The sequence below is a fragment of the Sardina pilchardus genome, chromosome 1 (genome assembly GCF_963854185.1).
Source record: "Sardina pilchardus chromosome 1, fSarPil1.1, whole genome shotgun sequence".
NCBI lineage: Eukaryota > Metazoa > Chordata > Actinopteri > Clupeiformes > Clupeidae > Sardina > Sardina pilchardus.
In genome coordinates this window covers 50,799,904-50,814,814 of record NC_084994.1, presented here as the reverse complement: position 1 = coordinate 50,814,814, position 14,911 = coordinate 50,799,904, and the positions used below count along the sequence as shown (strand labels likewise).

At 45.9% G+C, this 14,911-nt stretch overlaps 2 protein-coding genes across 3 annotated transcripts in view; one reads left to right on the top strand and one right to left on the bottom strand.

The window, feature by feature from the left end:
* Nucleotides 1–100: 100 nt before the first annotated feature.
* On the bottom strand, nucleotides 101–3,677 carry nthl1 (nth-like DNA glycosylase 1). The gene is made up of 6 exons (XM_062536512.1): nucleotides 3,250–3,677; nucleotides 2,852–3,126; nucleotides 2,199–2,369; nucleotides 1,695–1,854; nucleotides 1,450–1,555; nucleotides 101–897 (listed from the first exon to the last, which is right to left on the bottom strand). The coding sequence occupies exons 1-6, from the start codon at nucleotides 3,524–3,526 to the stop codon at nucleotides 522–524; spliced, it is 1,365 nt and encodes a 454-aa protein (XP_062392496.1). The 5' UTR covers nucleotides 3,527–3,677; the 3' UTR covers nucleotides 101–521.
* A 143-nt stretch (nucleotides 3,678–3,820) lies between these two features.
* The window catches only part of tsc2 (TSC complex subunit 2), a 55,937-nt gene continuing 44,846 nt past the window's right edge, over nucleotides 3,821–14,911 (top strand). For both annotated transcript variants that reach the window (XM_062548750.1, XM_062548743.1), the window contains exons 1-19: nucleotides 3,821–3,972; nucleotides 4,557–4,712; nucleotides 4,917–5,003; nucleotides 5,510–5,620; nucleotides 5,773–5,920; nucleotides 6,391–6,508; nucleotides 6,615–6,663; nucleotides 7,103–7,228; nucleotides 7,371–7,444; nucleotides 7,718–7,844; nucleotides 8,093–8,236; nucleotides 8,493–8,630; nucleotides 9,151–9,254; nucleotides 9,351–9,432; nucleotides 9,578–9,733; nucleotides 9,934–10,047; nucleotides 10,396–10,518; nucleotides 13,140–13,246; nucleotides 13,748–13,901. In XM_062548750.1, coding sequence (XP_062404734.1) covers nucleotides 4,578–4,712; nucleotides 4,917–5,003; nucleotides 5,510–5,620; nucleotides 5,773–5,920; nucleotides 6,391–6,508; nucleotides 6,615–6,663; nucleotides 7,103–7,228; nucleotides 7,371–7,444; nucleotides 7,718–7,844; nucleotides 8,093–8,236; nucleotides 8,493–8,630; nucleotides 9,151–9,254; nucleotides 9,351–9,432; nucleotides 9,578–9,733; nucleotides 9,934–10,047; nucleotides 10,396–10,518; nucleotides 13,140–13,246; nucleotides 13,748–13,901 — 2,097 coding nt within the window. In that variant the 5' untranslated portion in view covers nucleotides 3,821–3,972; nucleotides 4,557–4,577. The remainder of the gene's footprint in view (nucleotides 3,973–4,556; nucleotides 4,713–4,916; nucleotides 5,004–5,509; nucleotides 5,621–5,772; nucleotides 5,921–6,390; nucleotides 6,509–6,614; nucleotides 6,664–7,102; nucleotides 7,229–7,370; nucleotides 7,445–7,717; nucleotides 7,845–8,092; nucleotides 8,237–8,492; nucleotides 8,631–9,150; nucleotides 9,255–9,350; nucleotides 9,433–9,577; nucleotides 9,734–9,933; nucleotides 10,048–10,395; nucleotides 10,519–13,139; nucleotides 13,247–13,747; nucleotides 13,902–14,911) is intronic.

Genomic DNA, 14,911 nt, shown 5'->3' with positions numbered 1-14,911 from the left:
ACTAAATAGTCTTCTGCAAATGAACTAGGCCTACTAGAGGGATAGGCTTTCATCCGTTTCCTTGAACTCTATATTCCTCATATTTTTGCATATAATATCACAATGTGCAAATCAATCATGCATAAATTAATACAGCATAATCACATGAGGATGTTCACAGCCTATTTGTTAACGCTCTACTTAGGCCACTGAACTTGCATAAGTACATGACTCCACCTAACAATGAATTAACGGTACCATTATAGGAATCCCAGTTTACCAAAATATGAAAAGTTTATTTTGAGTACACGGATAGAGCATAATTTAGGCTACACAGTAGTGTTATAAATACCAGCTCTGTGATCAAGTGCTGCCATCTAGTGGCAAACCGAACGAGCCAGACTGATGAAAAATAAACCTTTATATAGGCCTAACTATTTACATGGAAGTGCTGTATAAAAGTCCATCTTAAAAAGAATGTATACCTATTTTAACTACATTAACAACATTGGTCAACAAAGGTCAGTGCAGTGAAGAAGTGTCTAGATTTTGGATCTCTTTCTCAGAACACGGGGGGACAGAGGCCCAGTCTGTGGCTCCTCTTTCATGCTACAGTGGCCAGTGGACTGATGAGCAGGTGAGGATTGACATTTATTATCCAGAGCAGGAGGTGAAGCAGGGTTCTGTTCCTCTTTGATCTTAGGCTTAGGTGGGGACTTAGAGGCCTTGACTTTGCCCTGGCTGCTGCTCTTCTCTGGAGACCTGGGGTCGCTGGCTGTAGGTCTCTTCCGTGGGGAGCACTTAAACGCCGAGGGACAGCAGTGCCTGTTGAGACACGAGGCACACAGGGGACCCACAGGCAGGCACACCTGCTGACCAAAGCCCACCAGCAGCCAGTTGATCTCACTCCACAGCTCCCTATGGGGAGAGGCACCAGAGAGAGGCCTTCAATTAGAGCAGCTCATTCACTCTCACAGTCACTCTATGTGGATGACTTTGATGTTATGCTGTTCAATGTATGGTGTCCTCCTTTTAACAAATCTGTTTAGATAACTCAATAGCATGTCAGAGCCACAGTGTGGGCTGAATATAAGAGGGTTATATATTACCTACAATTGAATACTATGTGTGACTGGATGTATGTTTTTTTGTGTGTGTGAAAACTTGAAGGACAGGTCACTGAAGTTGGCTCACAGTGAAATATTCATAATTGACAAGGGCAAACTACTGGAAAAAACTGCTCTTGTTTGAAAATGTGAAATGTCCTTGTTTTCCAGTGTGGGTAATTAAGGCATTGTCAGGAAAAAAATAATGATAGAGAAGTCATGATGACAAAGAAAACAAAGCAAAACAGATTAAGGGGCATATTAGGGAGCAACATTTTGTAATAAGCCAAATTAAGTTATTACTCTGCTATAAAATAGACGTTTTTGCAGGTTAGACTGTACTCGTGCAGATCTCAATAGTTACCTTGGCAACCAGTCTTCTAAAGCCCGCCGCGTCTCCTCTGGGTTTTTGGTTGTGGTTGGAGTCCATCCCAGCCTGTTGGAGATGCGATGCACATGTGTGTCCACCCCTGTGTGCCCAGACACACTCATAAACATACAGACACTCCAGCTGCTTCTCAGCAGAAACAAACAAACAAACAAACAAACAAACAAACAAATAAAAAAATAAATCACTGCTGGTTCACAACCCGCACTGTTGATTCCTACCGATGCCAGATATTTGGTTCCAGGCGATATGCATGGCGAGGTGTGCCATCTTGGGCCCCACTCCGGGCAGCCGCATTAATCCTGCCACTGAGTTGGGGATGTCCCCGCTGTACTCCTGCTGGATCATGGCTGTGCTCTGCTTGATGTACTTCACTTTGGTCTTGGGCGGAAGTCAGGGAGGAAGGTGGAGACATTAGTGGAGGTCAGAGAAACAGTGGTGTATCTTAACACTAATTGTGAATCACTAATTGTATCTTTGCATTGTAGGTGGTAGTGTGGTTGAGGAGCTGGGCTAGCGTGCAGTAGCCTGAAAGTTGTGGGTTCAATTCCTGGCTTCCACCATTGTGCCCTTGAGCAAGGCACTTAACCCCAATGTAATGACAATGTAATCCATTGTATATAGTTGACATATGTACATCACTTTGGGTGAATAAGTGTCAGCACAATGTAATGTAAGTTCTGTGTGTGTTTGTGTACTGTTTTTTCAAGTGAGTGTACACTCACTCTCCAAAATCCCACTGGGTAGATGAGTTTCCCCAAAGTATCGTCGTCCGTGTTAAGGATGGCAGCTACTGTAAGGCCATGGGCTCGCAGTCTTTGCATAGCTGCTGCAGTCACCTGGTCTTTTGTCTGACTAGAGAGCATGAGTGAAATTAACACCTGGTAGCGTATCACCTGCAGGGAGAGAAAGGGAGCGAGAGAGCGAGGGTGAGATAATGGGGGAGTGGTAGAGGAGTCATCAGTAGGGTGAGACCTGATTCTTGTCTGCATTGTGTGTGTTTCCTCATCAATAGCCTACTAGAAATGGTAACTGGCTCCCAAAATAGCGTGCTTGAATTGAACAACTAGGATTAGGCCTATATATTCATAGCCAGACGCGACAATAAGGGAGGTTTAGCAGTGTAAAGTCATGCATGTCTCAGAGACAATAAGCTAACCAGAGCTAACCATCAATCATTGAGATAGCTTTCCTCCTTTGACAATCCAATGTTTTGATAAGGAACATCCATTGCCACTGAATTTCACTCAGGTCTAATAATTGTATCGCCAACACAGAACATATATTGACAGCCTTGCCTTGCCTATGATTACTTCACTTTTACAGTCATTGGTCAACTCATCTAGTGCCAGTATTAAAAAGTCATCTACCGACTCACCTCGGCTGAGACCTGTGTATCAAAGCACTTGGCAGCACCCATCTGGTCTACAGGTGCGTCTCTGACGCTCCTCATTTCTCGGATATTCGCTAATTGTTGCGTCCAGTTGGTTGGTTCCCAGTTACTTTCCTGTTTCACTGCAGCACCATTCTCCAGTTCATACTCCACCTTGACCTGAGCTCTCCTGGGCTTGCTAGACGAGGCAGTCACGTTGTGGATTTCAGGGACAGTTTTGTTATTTTGTTTACAAACTTCGGAGGTGTTGGAGACTTGTTCTGCAAAAGCACACCTCCATTGTTTATGTAGGCTAGGTGAAATATCATCATGAAATCATAACAGTATGTCGGGGTGGCCAGTAGCAGGGTGACCATCGTCTGTCTGAAGGCAGGATTAAATACCTGCCCGGGATCCATGAGCCGCTAAGGTCTTGTGTGAAGTGATGCTTTGCTCTTCTTTCTCCTCCTTAATTCCCACAGAATCAGAATCTGGAGTCTTCACGCTCCAGGCCATTCTACTTTTGAGCACGGACAGACTGCGAGGCTTCACGAGTCCTCCCCTGGTTCTGAGGACACTGGAGTCTTTTACAGCGAAGTAAGGAGAACTCATTTTTAACGTGCACCGAGACTCAGCAACAACGCCACACACCAACGTTACTTTCCTCAGAGAGAGAAGCATAAATACACCCCGAACAAAATACGACTAAAGTAGATGACATTCCATTTCATCGACAAAATCATGACAAAGCAATTACTACAATATCATTGCACAAAATTCGCATGCACACCAGCCACATTCTCATGATCCATGTGAGACACAATATTATGAAACATTGGAGTCTACGAAGATTCACTTTGTCATTCAAACAAATGAGTATTTAATATTTGTAAGACTGCAACTCCCACAGAACACGGGGGCACGTCACATGACATTTCTTTGTAGGAAGTCATGTCAGTTTGTTAAGCATGACTTCCGGCTGCAGTGCAGACAGACTAGAATCGTCAGAATCGAGAAAACAACGATAAGCTAAATAAATGCACATTTATGGATTTATCAAGTTGGAAGCGTTGAACGCTCTATGGGCATACTTTAATGACACCGCGACGTTGCTAAAGTGCCAGAAGGTACAGCTCGACTATTAACTGAAAAACAACGGACAGCCATAGCAGTCCGCTAGCCTAACGTTATCTTAAATGTGTTTGTTTCAGCTTGTTTGTGTAGTCTTTCTCGGGCTTGTCGGTGGACGACAGATGTATGTGTGTAACCGCGTTTGCAGACGTCTGGTATAGACATAGGCATGGACTTCACTGCATGTTAATTTTGACGACACTTCATGTTATGCGCCCTTCAAATTGGGTGAATCAATTATTTGTCAGAAGCCTGTGGCATAGGTGTTGAGGGGAGGGTCTGGGTTTGGAATTGCATTAACCAGACATGCGCCTCCGCTTGTTTACAATTTACCGCGGAAGGCCTAATCTTCGTTGTGCTTTCTTGCATGCCTATTGCCAAGTGATGTCTATGTCAGTTTTTACTGTTGCGAGATGTCGCTTACTATCAGGCTACTAGTAATTGTGTGCATACATGTTGACCCTGGGGATTGGCACATGGAGTTGGTCATATTCATCAACAGAGACATTCTGCCTGTTAAAACTAGTTCCAGTTGTCAGTTCAAGTGATACCATGTTAATGGTCTTCTTTGTATTCCCAGTGAGTGACATTCACCATAAATATGAACAAGCAGCCCAGTAAGGAGTCTCTGAAGGACAAGGTGAAGGGAATATTTGGCCTTGGCACCACGCGCATCTCCACCAAGCCCACTGAGCCTAAGCCCTCGGAGTTTATCATCACCCTGGACATTCTCAAGGTCTGAACCTGCCTCTGGCTGATTGGGTCTTGAAACTGGTCTTTGACTCTCTTTTCCCCCTCCATAGAGCTGTGGTGCAAAAAATTGTATTGTAATAATCTTTAGGCTACACTGCTCTCACAATCACTATTTGTTTGTAGAAAACTATAGTAAAAGTGGAATGTGACAATATATATCTTCATGGCTCAATATGTATTTCTGCAGGAGCTGAGCCCTGAATGTGGAATAAACAACAGGATCAAAGTGATCAATCATGTTTGTGACTTGGCAAAATCTAAAAAATTTGAAGAGGTGAGTGTGGACAGATGGATGTTTGTCTCAGTACAATGCTGTTTTACCTGTACACAATGGCTCTATTCGAAACAGAAGGCAGCAACTGGCTGCCTCCCTGCCTAAGTAGACAGTTGTCTAACTAGACATGACTTTGGAATTCGTATTGAACGCAAAGTATGCCGGTACTACGGTATGACGTTAGCAAAAGCTGAAATGTATTTGCTGCCTTTGCTTTCCAGTGAGATATCTGAAAAGGCAGCAGTTTTTACCATTTTGAACAGAGCCATAGTCTGTAAAACCTTTCTGTGTGTGTGTGTGTGTGTGTGTGTGTGTGTGTGTGTGTGTGTGTGTGTGTGTGTGTGTGTGTGTGTGTGTGTGTGTGTGTGTGTGTGTGTGTGTGTGTGTGTGTGTGTGTGTGTGTGTGTGTGTGTGTGTGTGTGTGTGTACACGTACATATCATGCATGTTCACCACAGAAAGAGAGGCTAGAACAGAACTCAGTGCTCTTGTGTTCCCTATGGGCAGCATGCAGTGGAGGCGGTGTGGAAGGCGGTGGAGGACATGCTCCAGCCAGACTCTCCTCCAGAGGCTCGACATGCCGTCTTACAGCTGCTCCGAGCCATCATCCATGGACAGGTAACATGCAACACACACACATGCACGCTCACACACACATATAATATGGGAATGAGTCACGGGAGATGTTTGTTACTCACATTGTATTATGACAGTAGAGAGCTACATTTCATTTCCTGGTGTGTGTGTTTACGTATTTGTGTCTGTGACAGGGTGAGCGGCTTGGCCCATTGAGAGCGTACTTCTTTAAACTGGTCTGGCTTTATCAACCCTCAAATGAAGACCTGGCTGTGCGTCTGGAGGTTTTCAAAGCACTCACAGAAAATGGGAAAGACATCACGTATCTGGAGGAAGACATAGGTGAGGGACAAATAGACATACTAACACACTCACTCACTTTTGTGTCAGCTTGTTCAATTCTAATGTAGGCAACATAGGTAGTATGACATTTTGTGAAAGTTACTGTATTTTTTTTCAATATTGGTAATTGCATTCCATAGAAGGCTGTTTGATATAAGAGGGAAATTCTGTTAATATAGGCCCAGAAGTGGCAAAAATTTACAAATACAATCTCCAAAATGAAATATCTAGTCAAATAAGAATATTCATATCAGAAAAAAGTTTCTCCTTGATTAACTTTATTTTGCAATATGTGTGTGGCCTGCTCAAAACCAAACCCAGAAACCAGGCCATTGTCCAATTGCAAGCATTCTTCAAATCACTGCCTTGCTAGTAACTAGCCAGAAAGCCATAGTGTTGCTTATCGTTTAGGTGAACGTGTTTGGTTGAGATGGTTGAATGTGGCTGATGTGAAGTTGTCTCTGTCTCAGCGCGCTTTGTGCTCCTGTGGATGGAGATGGGACTCACCGCCGACTTCCTGCACGTCTTGGTGAACCTGGTGAAGTTCAACAGCTGCTACCTGGACCAGAATGTCTCCGTCATGGTCCAGTAAGGAACTCCACACAGAAATACATTCACACAATAAAGGACAGATCATGTCTAGGACACGGCAGCACATGTGTTTGGTAATCATTTTGACCTTTTGTTTTCATAGGAAAATCTGCCTCCTGTGCAATCGCACTACATCCTCCACTGACATTGAGGTAAGACTCAAGGACATGGAGCTGTGGTGATGTCACTTGTTGGCCTCCTCAACCTGCTGTTGAGAGTCCTTTTGGATAAGCAGACCTAAATACTAGTCAATGCGCAATCAGTGCTATGTTGATAGAGTTGATAGAGAGAGAGATGTAGGCAAGGGCCCATTATACTGCACTGCATTACAGGTCTCAGCTGTGTCCTCTACCCCTGTGTTCAGCTGTGTCCTCAACCCCCGTGTTCAGCTGTGTCCTCTACCACTGTGTTCAGCTGTGTCCTCTACCCCTGTGTTCAGCTGTGTCCTCTGACCCCTGTGTTCAGCTGTGTCCTCTACCCCTGTGTTCAGCTGTGTCCTCTGACCCCTGTGTTCAGCTGTGTCCTCTGACCCTGTGTTCAGCTGTGTCCTCTGACCCCATGTTCAGCTGTGTCCTCTGACCCTGTGTTCAGGTGGCTCTGCAGGTGCTGGACGCAGTGGTGTGTTACAACTGCCTGCCGTCCGACTCCCTGACCATCTTCATTATTACACTCTGCCGGACAGTCAATGTGAAGGAGTTCTGTGAGTCCTGCTGGAAGGTGCGTTGTGCCCATTTGCGCCCACTGGGGTTCTCATTGGCACTGTGAGATGATGTGCACATTCATCAGGAAGAGGTGCTGCTTGTGTCTGTCTCTGCCGCTCTTGCCCTCTAACTAACTAAATGTCCTCTTGAATCTGCAGCTGATGCGGAAGGTGCTGGGCACTCACTTGGGTCACAGTGCCATCTACACCATGTGCCACATTATGGAGGAGAAGTGCGTACTCTGCTGTTCCAGACAATTATGGGACATTTTGTTCTAGTTTAAGTCTGTGTGCATGTGATGTTCATATCTCTCTCTCTGTGTGTGTGTGTGTGTGTGTGTGTGTGTGTGTGTGTGTGTGTGTGTGGTGTGTGTGGTGTGTGTGGTGTGTGTGGTGTGTGTGGTGTGTGTGTGTGTGTGTGTGTGTGTGTGTGTGTGTGTGTGTGTGTGTGTGTGTTTGTGTGTTTGTGTGTGTGTGTGTGTGTGTGTGTGTGTGTGTGTGGTCAGGGCCTACACGGAGGATGCTGCCCTGCTGCGTGGTGCTGTGTTCTTTGTGGGCATGGCTCTGTGGGGGGCACATCGCCTCCCTGCGCTCAAGAACACCCCCACTCTGGTGCTGCCCTCTTTCTTCAAGGCGAGTTAGTGTGTGTGTGTGTGTGTTGTGAGTTAGTGTGTCAGCTGTGAGACAGTGTGTGTGTGTGTGTGTTGTGAGTTATTGTGTGTATGTGTTGGGAGTTTGTTTGTGTGGAAAAGTTCCCTTGGCAGGAAACAAAGTTTAAAACTGAAGAATGTTGGAATGGTTTGCCGGGGGCTTATGTCACACGACTTAGTCAGAGGAAGTGATGTCAGATCTAAAACACCATAAACATTTCCCCCCCTTAGGCCATGACCTGTGCCAATGAATTAGTGTCATACGAAATTGTGCTGTCAATCACGCGACTGATAAAGAAATATGGCAAGGAGTTGCAAGTGGTCACCTGGGATATACTGCTGGGCATCATTGAGCGACTTCTACAGCAAATCCAAGTGAGTACTACCACCCACACATGCCCAGGACTCTCTGACTCAAACATGCCCATAAAGATCTTAATGGCACTACTATAGACAATTGCACTCATTGATACACTTACTACTCTCATTGATGCACTTATTGTGTTTTTTTTAATTGTTCGAATTGCTCTTAAAAGCTTTAAATGTTTGACCATGTTGTAAGTCGCTTTGGTTAAAAAGCGTCAGCCAAATGTAATGGAATGTAATGGCCTCCCCTCGTCTGTGTTGTCAGACGATCGGCAGTCCGGAGCTGAAGGCCATCGTGTACGAGCTGCTCAGCACTGTGGAGGAGCTGTATGAGCAGAACGGTTACCATGGCTCCTGTGACAAGTTCTTCAGTCTAGTGGAGAAGTGCGCTGATAAACGCCCTGTGAGTTTACTAGCTCTAGCTCACTGCCCTCCAGCTCCCTCTCTCTCTCTCTCTGTCTGGCTGTCTGTCTGTCCTTCCTTCTCTCTCTCTCTCTCACACTCTCTCACACACTCTCTGTCTGTCTGTCCTTCCTTCTCTCTCTCTCTCTCACACTCTCTCACACACTCTCTGTCTGTCTGTCCTTCCTTCTCTCTCTCTCTCTCACACTCTCTCACACACTCTCTGTCTGTCTGTCCTTCCTTCTCTCTCTCTCTCTCACACTCTCTCACACACTCTCTGTCTGTCTGTCCTTCCTTCTCTCTCTCTCTCTCACACTCTCTCACACACTCTCTGTCTGTCTGTCTTTCTCTCTCTCTCTCACACTTTCTCCCTCCGGTCTGCTGTGGGTTTTTGTCTCCTCAGCTCTGCAGTAGTGCTATGCCTCGTTCTTTTGCTCGTTCTATTCCCTTGTTGAATGTATGGGAGTTTTCATGATCAGACCAACTGAAGACTGACATGACTGGTGTATTGTGATTGGCAGCATGCATCAGTGCTGATTCTCATCTCGTATCGGGCTCAATCCATCCAACCAGCCAAAGATGGCTGGATCCAGAGTCTGCATCGGCTGATGGAGAAGTTCTTCAGGTAAGTCCTGTAGTGTGCAGAAAAGAATCTTCTCCAACCGTGTACTATTATGTGTTGTAATAACCCTGGCCTTCTCTCTCTCCCTCCCTCTTCCAGGAATGAGACTCGGAGTATAATCCGGATTAAAGTCCTTCACATCCTCTCCTTTGTCCTCAGCACAAATCGCCAGCTGTATGAGGTCAGTTTTGTTTTGTTGGTCAGCAGCTCGTAAAGATGACCGTCCTATCCATTCATTGTCGATCTGATCTGTTGACCTCCGTTGGAGTACCAAGTGAAAGGAGACGAGGCTCACGTCACTCTCCCTGTTGGTGTGTCCTTCTCAGGAGGAGCTGATCGAGGTGGTGGTGATCCCGCAGCTGGGTCAGATAGCCGAGGACAAGGACCTGCCGGTCAGGAAGCAGGCCACGCAGCTGCTAGTGGACCTGGCCGAAGGCTGCAGCACGCATCATTTCAACAGCCTGCTGGACATCATTGAGAAAGTACGCGAGGCGGACGTCTCACAACTGGAGAGATGCTTGTTTTGAACCAACCTATGACAACTGAGGGATGCATACAGTGTCATCTCCAGTGAAAATGCATTTGGAATTGAATACATGCTATTTGTAGACCATTGTAGTAGCTGTAGAGATGTGAAGTTGACGTGAGTGTGCTGGTGTGTGATGCGTGTGCTCTGTGGCAGGTGGCTAGTCGGCCCCTGATGGCTGGCTCCATGGACGGGGAGAGAGACCTCACCGCTGAGTCCCCCATGGAGGATGTGAAGACGGCCATACTGGGTCTGCTGGAAATATTACAGGTGCACACACACACACACATACACACACACACCTATTTAACTGTTTATCTTCTCTGTCTCTGTCTCTGTCTCTCCCTCTCTCACTCTCACTCTCTCTCTCTCTCTCTCTCTCTTAAAGTTTAAGCATCCACTATGCATCTCTTACTCACAGTTCCAGTGAAGTTAATCTGAATAGCGTGCTGTGTGTGTGTTGATTGTCTCCTGTACAGAGTAAGATGTACAGCTTGTGCTGTGCTGTGTGTGTGTGTTGATTGTCTCTTCTACAGAGTAAGATGTACAGCTTGTGCTGTGTGTGTGTGTGTGTGTGTGTGTGTGTGTGTGTGTGTGTGTTGCTTGTCTCCTGTACAGAGTAAGATGTACAGCTTGCCGGTGAGCCACGCCAGTCGAGTGTACGAGTTGCTCATCAGTCACCTGCAGCTGCACTACAAGCACAAGTACACCTCGGCCATCGCCAGCAGCATCCGCCTACAGGTGAGCAGACGCTAATACAGACGCACACCGCCTATCCTCCTACTGACACAACACCACCACCACAACCAACACCACCACAACACCACCACCACACCACCACAACACCACAACACCACCCCACACCTCAAGTGTGCATAATACTGCATTGCCAGAGGATTAAGGAGAAATTACTCTCTCTCTCTCTCTCTCTCTCTCTCTCTCTCTCTCTCAAATTCAAATTCAAAGGGTGCTTTATTAGCATGACTGTTTGTTACAGCGTTGCCAAAGCTACAGTAATCAATATCACAAAGAAAAGAAAATATAAGTGCATTATGCAATGCATACACATATGAGTGCAAAATAAACAGTAGTGGAAATGTGTGTATGTATGTGCGTGTGTGCGTGTGTGCGTGCGTGTGTGCGTGCGTGCCTGTGTGTGTGTGCGCACGTGTGAGAACATATGTTTTTTGTGCATATGTTTTTCTTACTGTTTACTGTCCCTCAGGTTATGACATTTCAGGACGTACTGTGCGGCCAGGGCAGCAGAGGGCCCTTCACCAAGAATTATGGCTAGTTTTTCGTTGTCTAAAATGTCTTCAAAATTTGGTATACTTTGTTTTAAGTTTGTGAAAAACGTTTGTCTTAAATTTTCATATTTTTTGCAGTGGAGGAGAAAGTGCTCCTCTGTCTCAACCTTCTCTGCCTGACAGTGACCACATATCCTTTGTTCTTTTGGCAGCCAGGTTTTCCTGTGCCTGCCTGTTTCTATAGCTAGATTGTGGTCACTGAGCCTGTATTTGGTCAGGACTTGCCTCTGCTTCATATCTCTGACAGAGATGAGATACTCTGCCAATTCATATTCTCTGTTTAGGATCAGATAGGTATTCATTCTACTTTGGTTGGCAATTTGGTTTGTCCAATGATCTAAATATTCTTCTTTTACTTGATTCATTATTTTGTTGACTCTGATTGGTGTTTGGGAAGCAGCGCTGGACTGAGCTTGGTGTTTATTAATTGTTGTTATTGGGTTAGTTAACTTCAGTACCAGCTGGCTCAGAGGACACTTTTCAGGGTTCATTTCTTGGGTTTTCAATGCCTCAAAATGGAGGGAGTTCTTGGGACTGTTGTTCAGGTGCATCCAAAATTTCAAGCTTCTTTTCTGAATTGGTAATGCCAATGGAAAACGGCCTAATTCTGCCCTACATGCATTGTTGGGTGTTTTTGTTTGAACTTTTAGCATTGATCGGCAGAATTCTGCATGTAGGGCTTCAATTGGATGCTTGTCCCACTTTGTGTAGTTGTGCATGCTGAGTGGACCCCAAACCTCGCTTCCATATAGCGCAATAGGCAGGATTATGCTGTCAAATATTTTGCTCCAAACTGTAATTGGGATGTTTATTTTGTGGAATTTTCTCTTTATTGCATAGAATGCCCTTCGGGCTTTTTCTTTTAGTGCATTCACTGCCATGCTGAAACTGCCTGATGCAGTAATTACTAGACCAAGGTAAGGGTACTGCATTGTGTGCTCTAGGACGGTGCTGCCTAGGCTGAAACTGTATCTGTGTTCCTGACACCTGGGCTTTTTTTGGAAGATCATAACTTTGGTCTTCATTGGATTTACTGTCAGCGCCCATGACTGACAGTACTGCTCCAGCAGATCAAGGAGCTGTTGCAGTCCCTGTTGTGAGGGCGACAGAAGCACCAAGTCATCAGCAAAAAGCAGGAATTTGACCTCCGTTTCTTGAAGTTTGAGCCCAGGAGCTGTAGACTGTTCCAACTGCACCGCTAATTCGTTGATGTAAATATTGAATAAAGTTGGACTCAGACTACAGCCCTGCCTCACTCCTCTATTTTGTGTGAAAAAGTCGGTTCGTTTTTGTCCAATTTTTATACTGCATTTACAATTTGAGTACATTGATTTAATTAGATCAAATGTTTTACCCCCTACACCATTTTGCAAAAGTTGGTAGTATAATCCATCATGCCAAATCGAGTCGAAAGCTTTTTTGAAGTCTACAAAGCAAGCAAATATCTTTCCATTTTTTTTGTCTTTTACATGTTTATTGATTAGGGTGTGCAGGGTGTAAATGTGATCTGTTGTACGGCAATTTTTAAGAAATCCAATTTGATTTTTACTAAGGGTATTGTGTTCGTTAAGGAAGGTTTGAATCCTGTCATTCAAAATACAATTAAATAACTTCCCCAGATTACTGTTCACACAGATACCTCTGTAGTTATTTGGGTCCAATTTGTTACCACTTTTATAGATTGGAGTAATAATCCCTTGATTCCAGGTGTCAGGAAAGCAGCCAGAACTAAGAACGAGATTGAAAAGTTTGAGCACAGCTTTTTGTAATGAGGGGGTGCTGTATTTTAGCATTTCAGTTCTGATGCTGTCAGGACCGCATGCCTTTTTGGATTTTAGTGATTTTAGTTTGTGTGCCAATTCTTCTATTGAGATGGGGTAATCAAGGGGGTTTTGGTTGTTTTTAATAATAGATTCTAAATTTTGAAGTTTTTCTTTTATGTGGTTCTGGTTTGGGTTTAACTGTCCAGATGGTATTTCACTGTACAGATTTTTGAAGTGCTCAATCCATGTTGTTTCATTTTGAATAGGTAAGGTCCCTCTCTCTCTCTCTCAGGTGTTTGAGTTCTTGTTGCTGATGCGAGCTGATACACTTCATCGTCTAGGTGTCCCTAATAAAGATGGCGTGCTACGCTTCAGCCCCTACTGTCACTGTGATCAGGGGTACGTAGCACTTACACTCAGGATGCATTCAGTATTCACACCTGCACCAAGGCTATTCATCTATCATCCATGGATACTGGAAATGGAAAAACGTTTCATTTGATGCCAAGTAGGCGCTCTGTGACATGTAGTTTGTATCACACTTCACATCTTTGTGACTTTATGCAGGTTAGTCTCACTAACTGCCATAGCTGAGCAAGTATGGTAGAGATATGAGACCCTCGTTTGAGGGCTGGGATAAAGTTTACGTGCATATTTTTCCTGCTACATGTAGAGATTGAGATTGGACTAGTAATTGTACTTCATGTGGAATAGTGTCTCTCAAACATCTCTGAATGAGGATTATATGGCTATCGTCTTTTGACTGCTTGGTGATGGAGAAATGTGATAGAAAAAATATGAATGTGTCTGTGTATTGGTTTGACTTGTTTATGTATTTATTTGTGTCTGTGTGTGCGTGTGTGCGTGTGTGCGTGTGTGTGTGTGTGGTTCTTGTCTCAGTGAGCCTGAGAAGAGGGTGAATGAGAAGAAGCCTGCTGGCTCCGTGTCGCCCCCTGCTGGTAGCCCTGTCCCTGCTGGCCCTCCGGCCTCCATCCGCACCGCCTACCTGCCCTACAGCCTGGCCTTCAGCGTCATTGTGCAGTGCCTCAAGATGGTACACACACACACACACACACACACACACACACCCCGCCTACCTGCCCTACAGCCTGGCCTTCAGCGTCATTGTGCAGTGCCTCAAGATGGTACACACACACACACACACACACACACACACACCCCGCCTACCTGCCCTACAGCCTGGCCTTCAGCGTCATTGTGCAGTGCCTCAAGATGGTACACACACACACACACACACACACACACCCCGCCTACCTGCCCTACAGCCTGGCCTTCAGCGTCATCGTGCAGTGCCTCAAGATGGTACACACACACACACACACACACACACACACACACACACACCCCGCCTACCTGCCCTACAGCCTGGCCTTCAGCGTCATTGTGCAGTGCCTCAAGATGGTACACACACACACACACACACACACACACCCCGCCTACCTGCCCTACAGCCTGGCCTTCAGCGTCATCGTGCAGTGCCTCAAGATGGTACACACACACACACACACACACACACACACACACACACACACCCCGCCTACCTGCCCTACAGCCTGGCCTTCAGCGTCATCGTGCAGTGCCTCAAGATGGTACACACACACACACACACACACACACACACACACACACACACACACCCCGCCTACCTGCCCTACAGCCTGGCCTTCAGCGTCATCGTGCAGTGCCTCAAGATGGTACACACACACACACACACACACACACACACACACACACACCCCGCCTACCTGCCCTACAGCCTGGCCTTCAGCGTCATCGTGCAGTGCCTCAAGATGGTACACACACACACACACACACACACCCCGCCTACCTGCCCTACAGCCTGGCCTTCAGCGTCATCGTGCAGTGCCTCAAGATGGTACACACACACACACACACACACACCCCGCCTACCTGCCCTACAGCCTGGCCTTCAGCGTCATCGTGCAGTGCCTCAAGATGGTACACACACACACACACACACACACACACACACACACACACCCCGCCTACCTGCCCTACAGCCTGGCCTTCAGCGTCATCGTG

Excerpts from the sequence above, each read along its gene's own strand:
- nthl1 (XM_062536512.1), bottom strand. The coding sequence starts at position 3,526 with ATGCTTCTCTCTCTGAGGAAAGTAACGTTGGTGTGTGGCGTTGTTGCT. Across the intron at positions 1,855-2,198 it reads ACCCAGTGGGATTTTGGAGA|ACCAAAGTGAAGTACATCAA; the intron begins GTGAGTGTACAC and ends CTTCCGCCCAAG. Across the intron at positions 1,556-1,694 it reads GAACCAAATATCTGGCATCG|GGGTGGACACACATGTGCAT; the intron begins GTAGGAATCAAC and ends CTGGGCACACAG.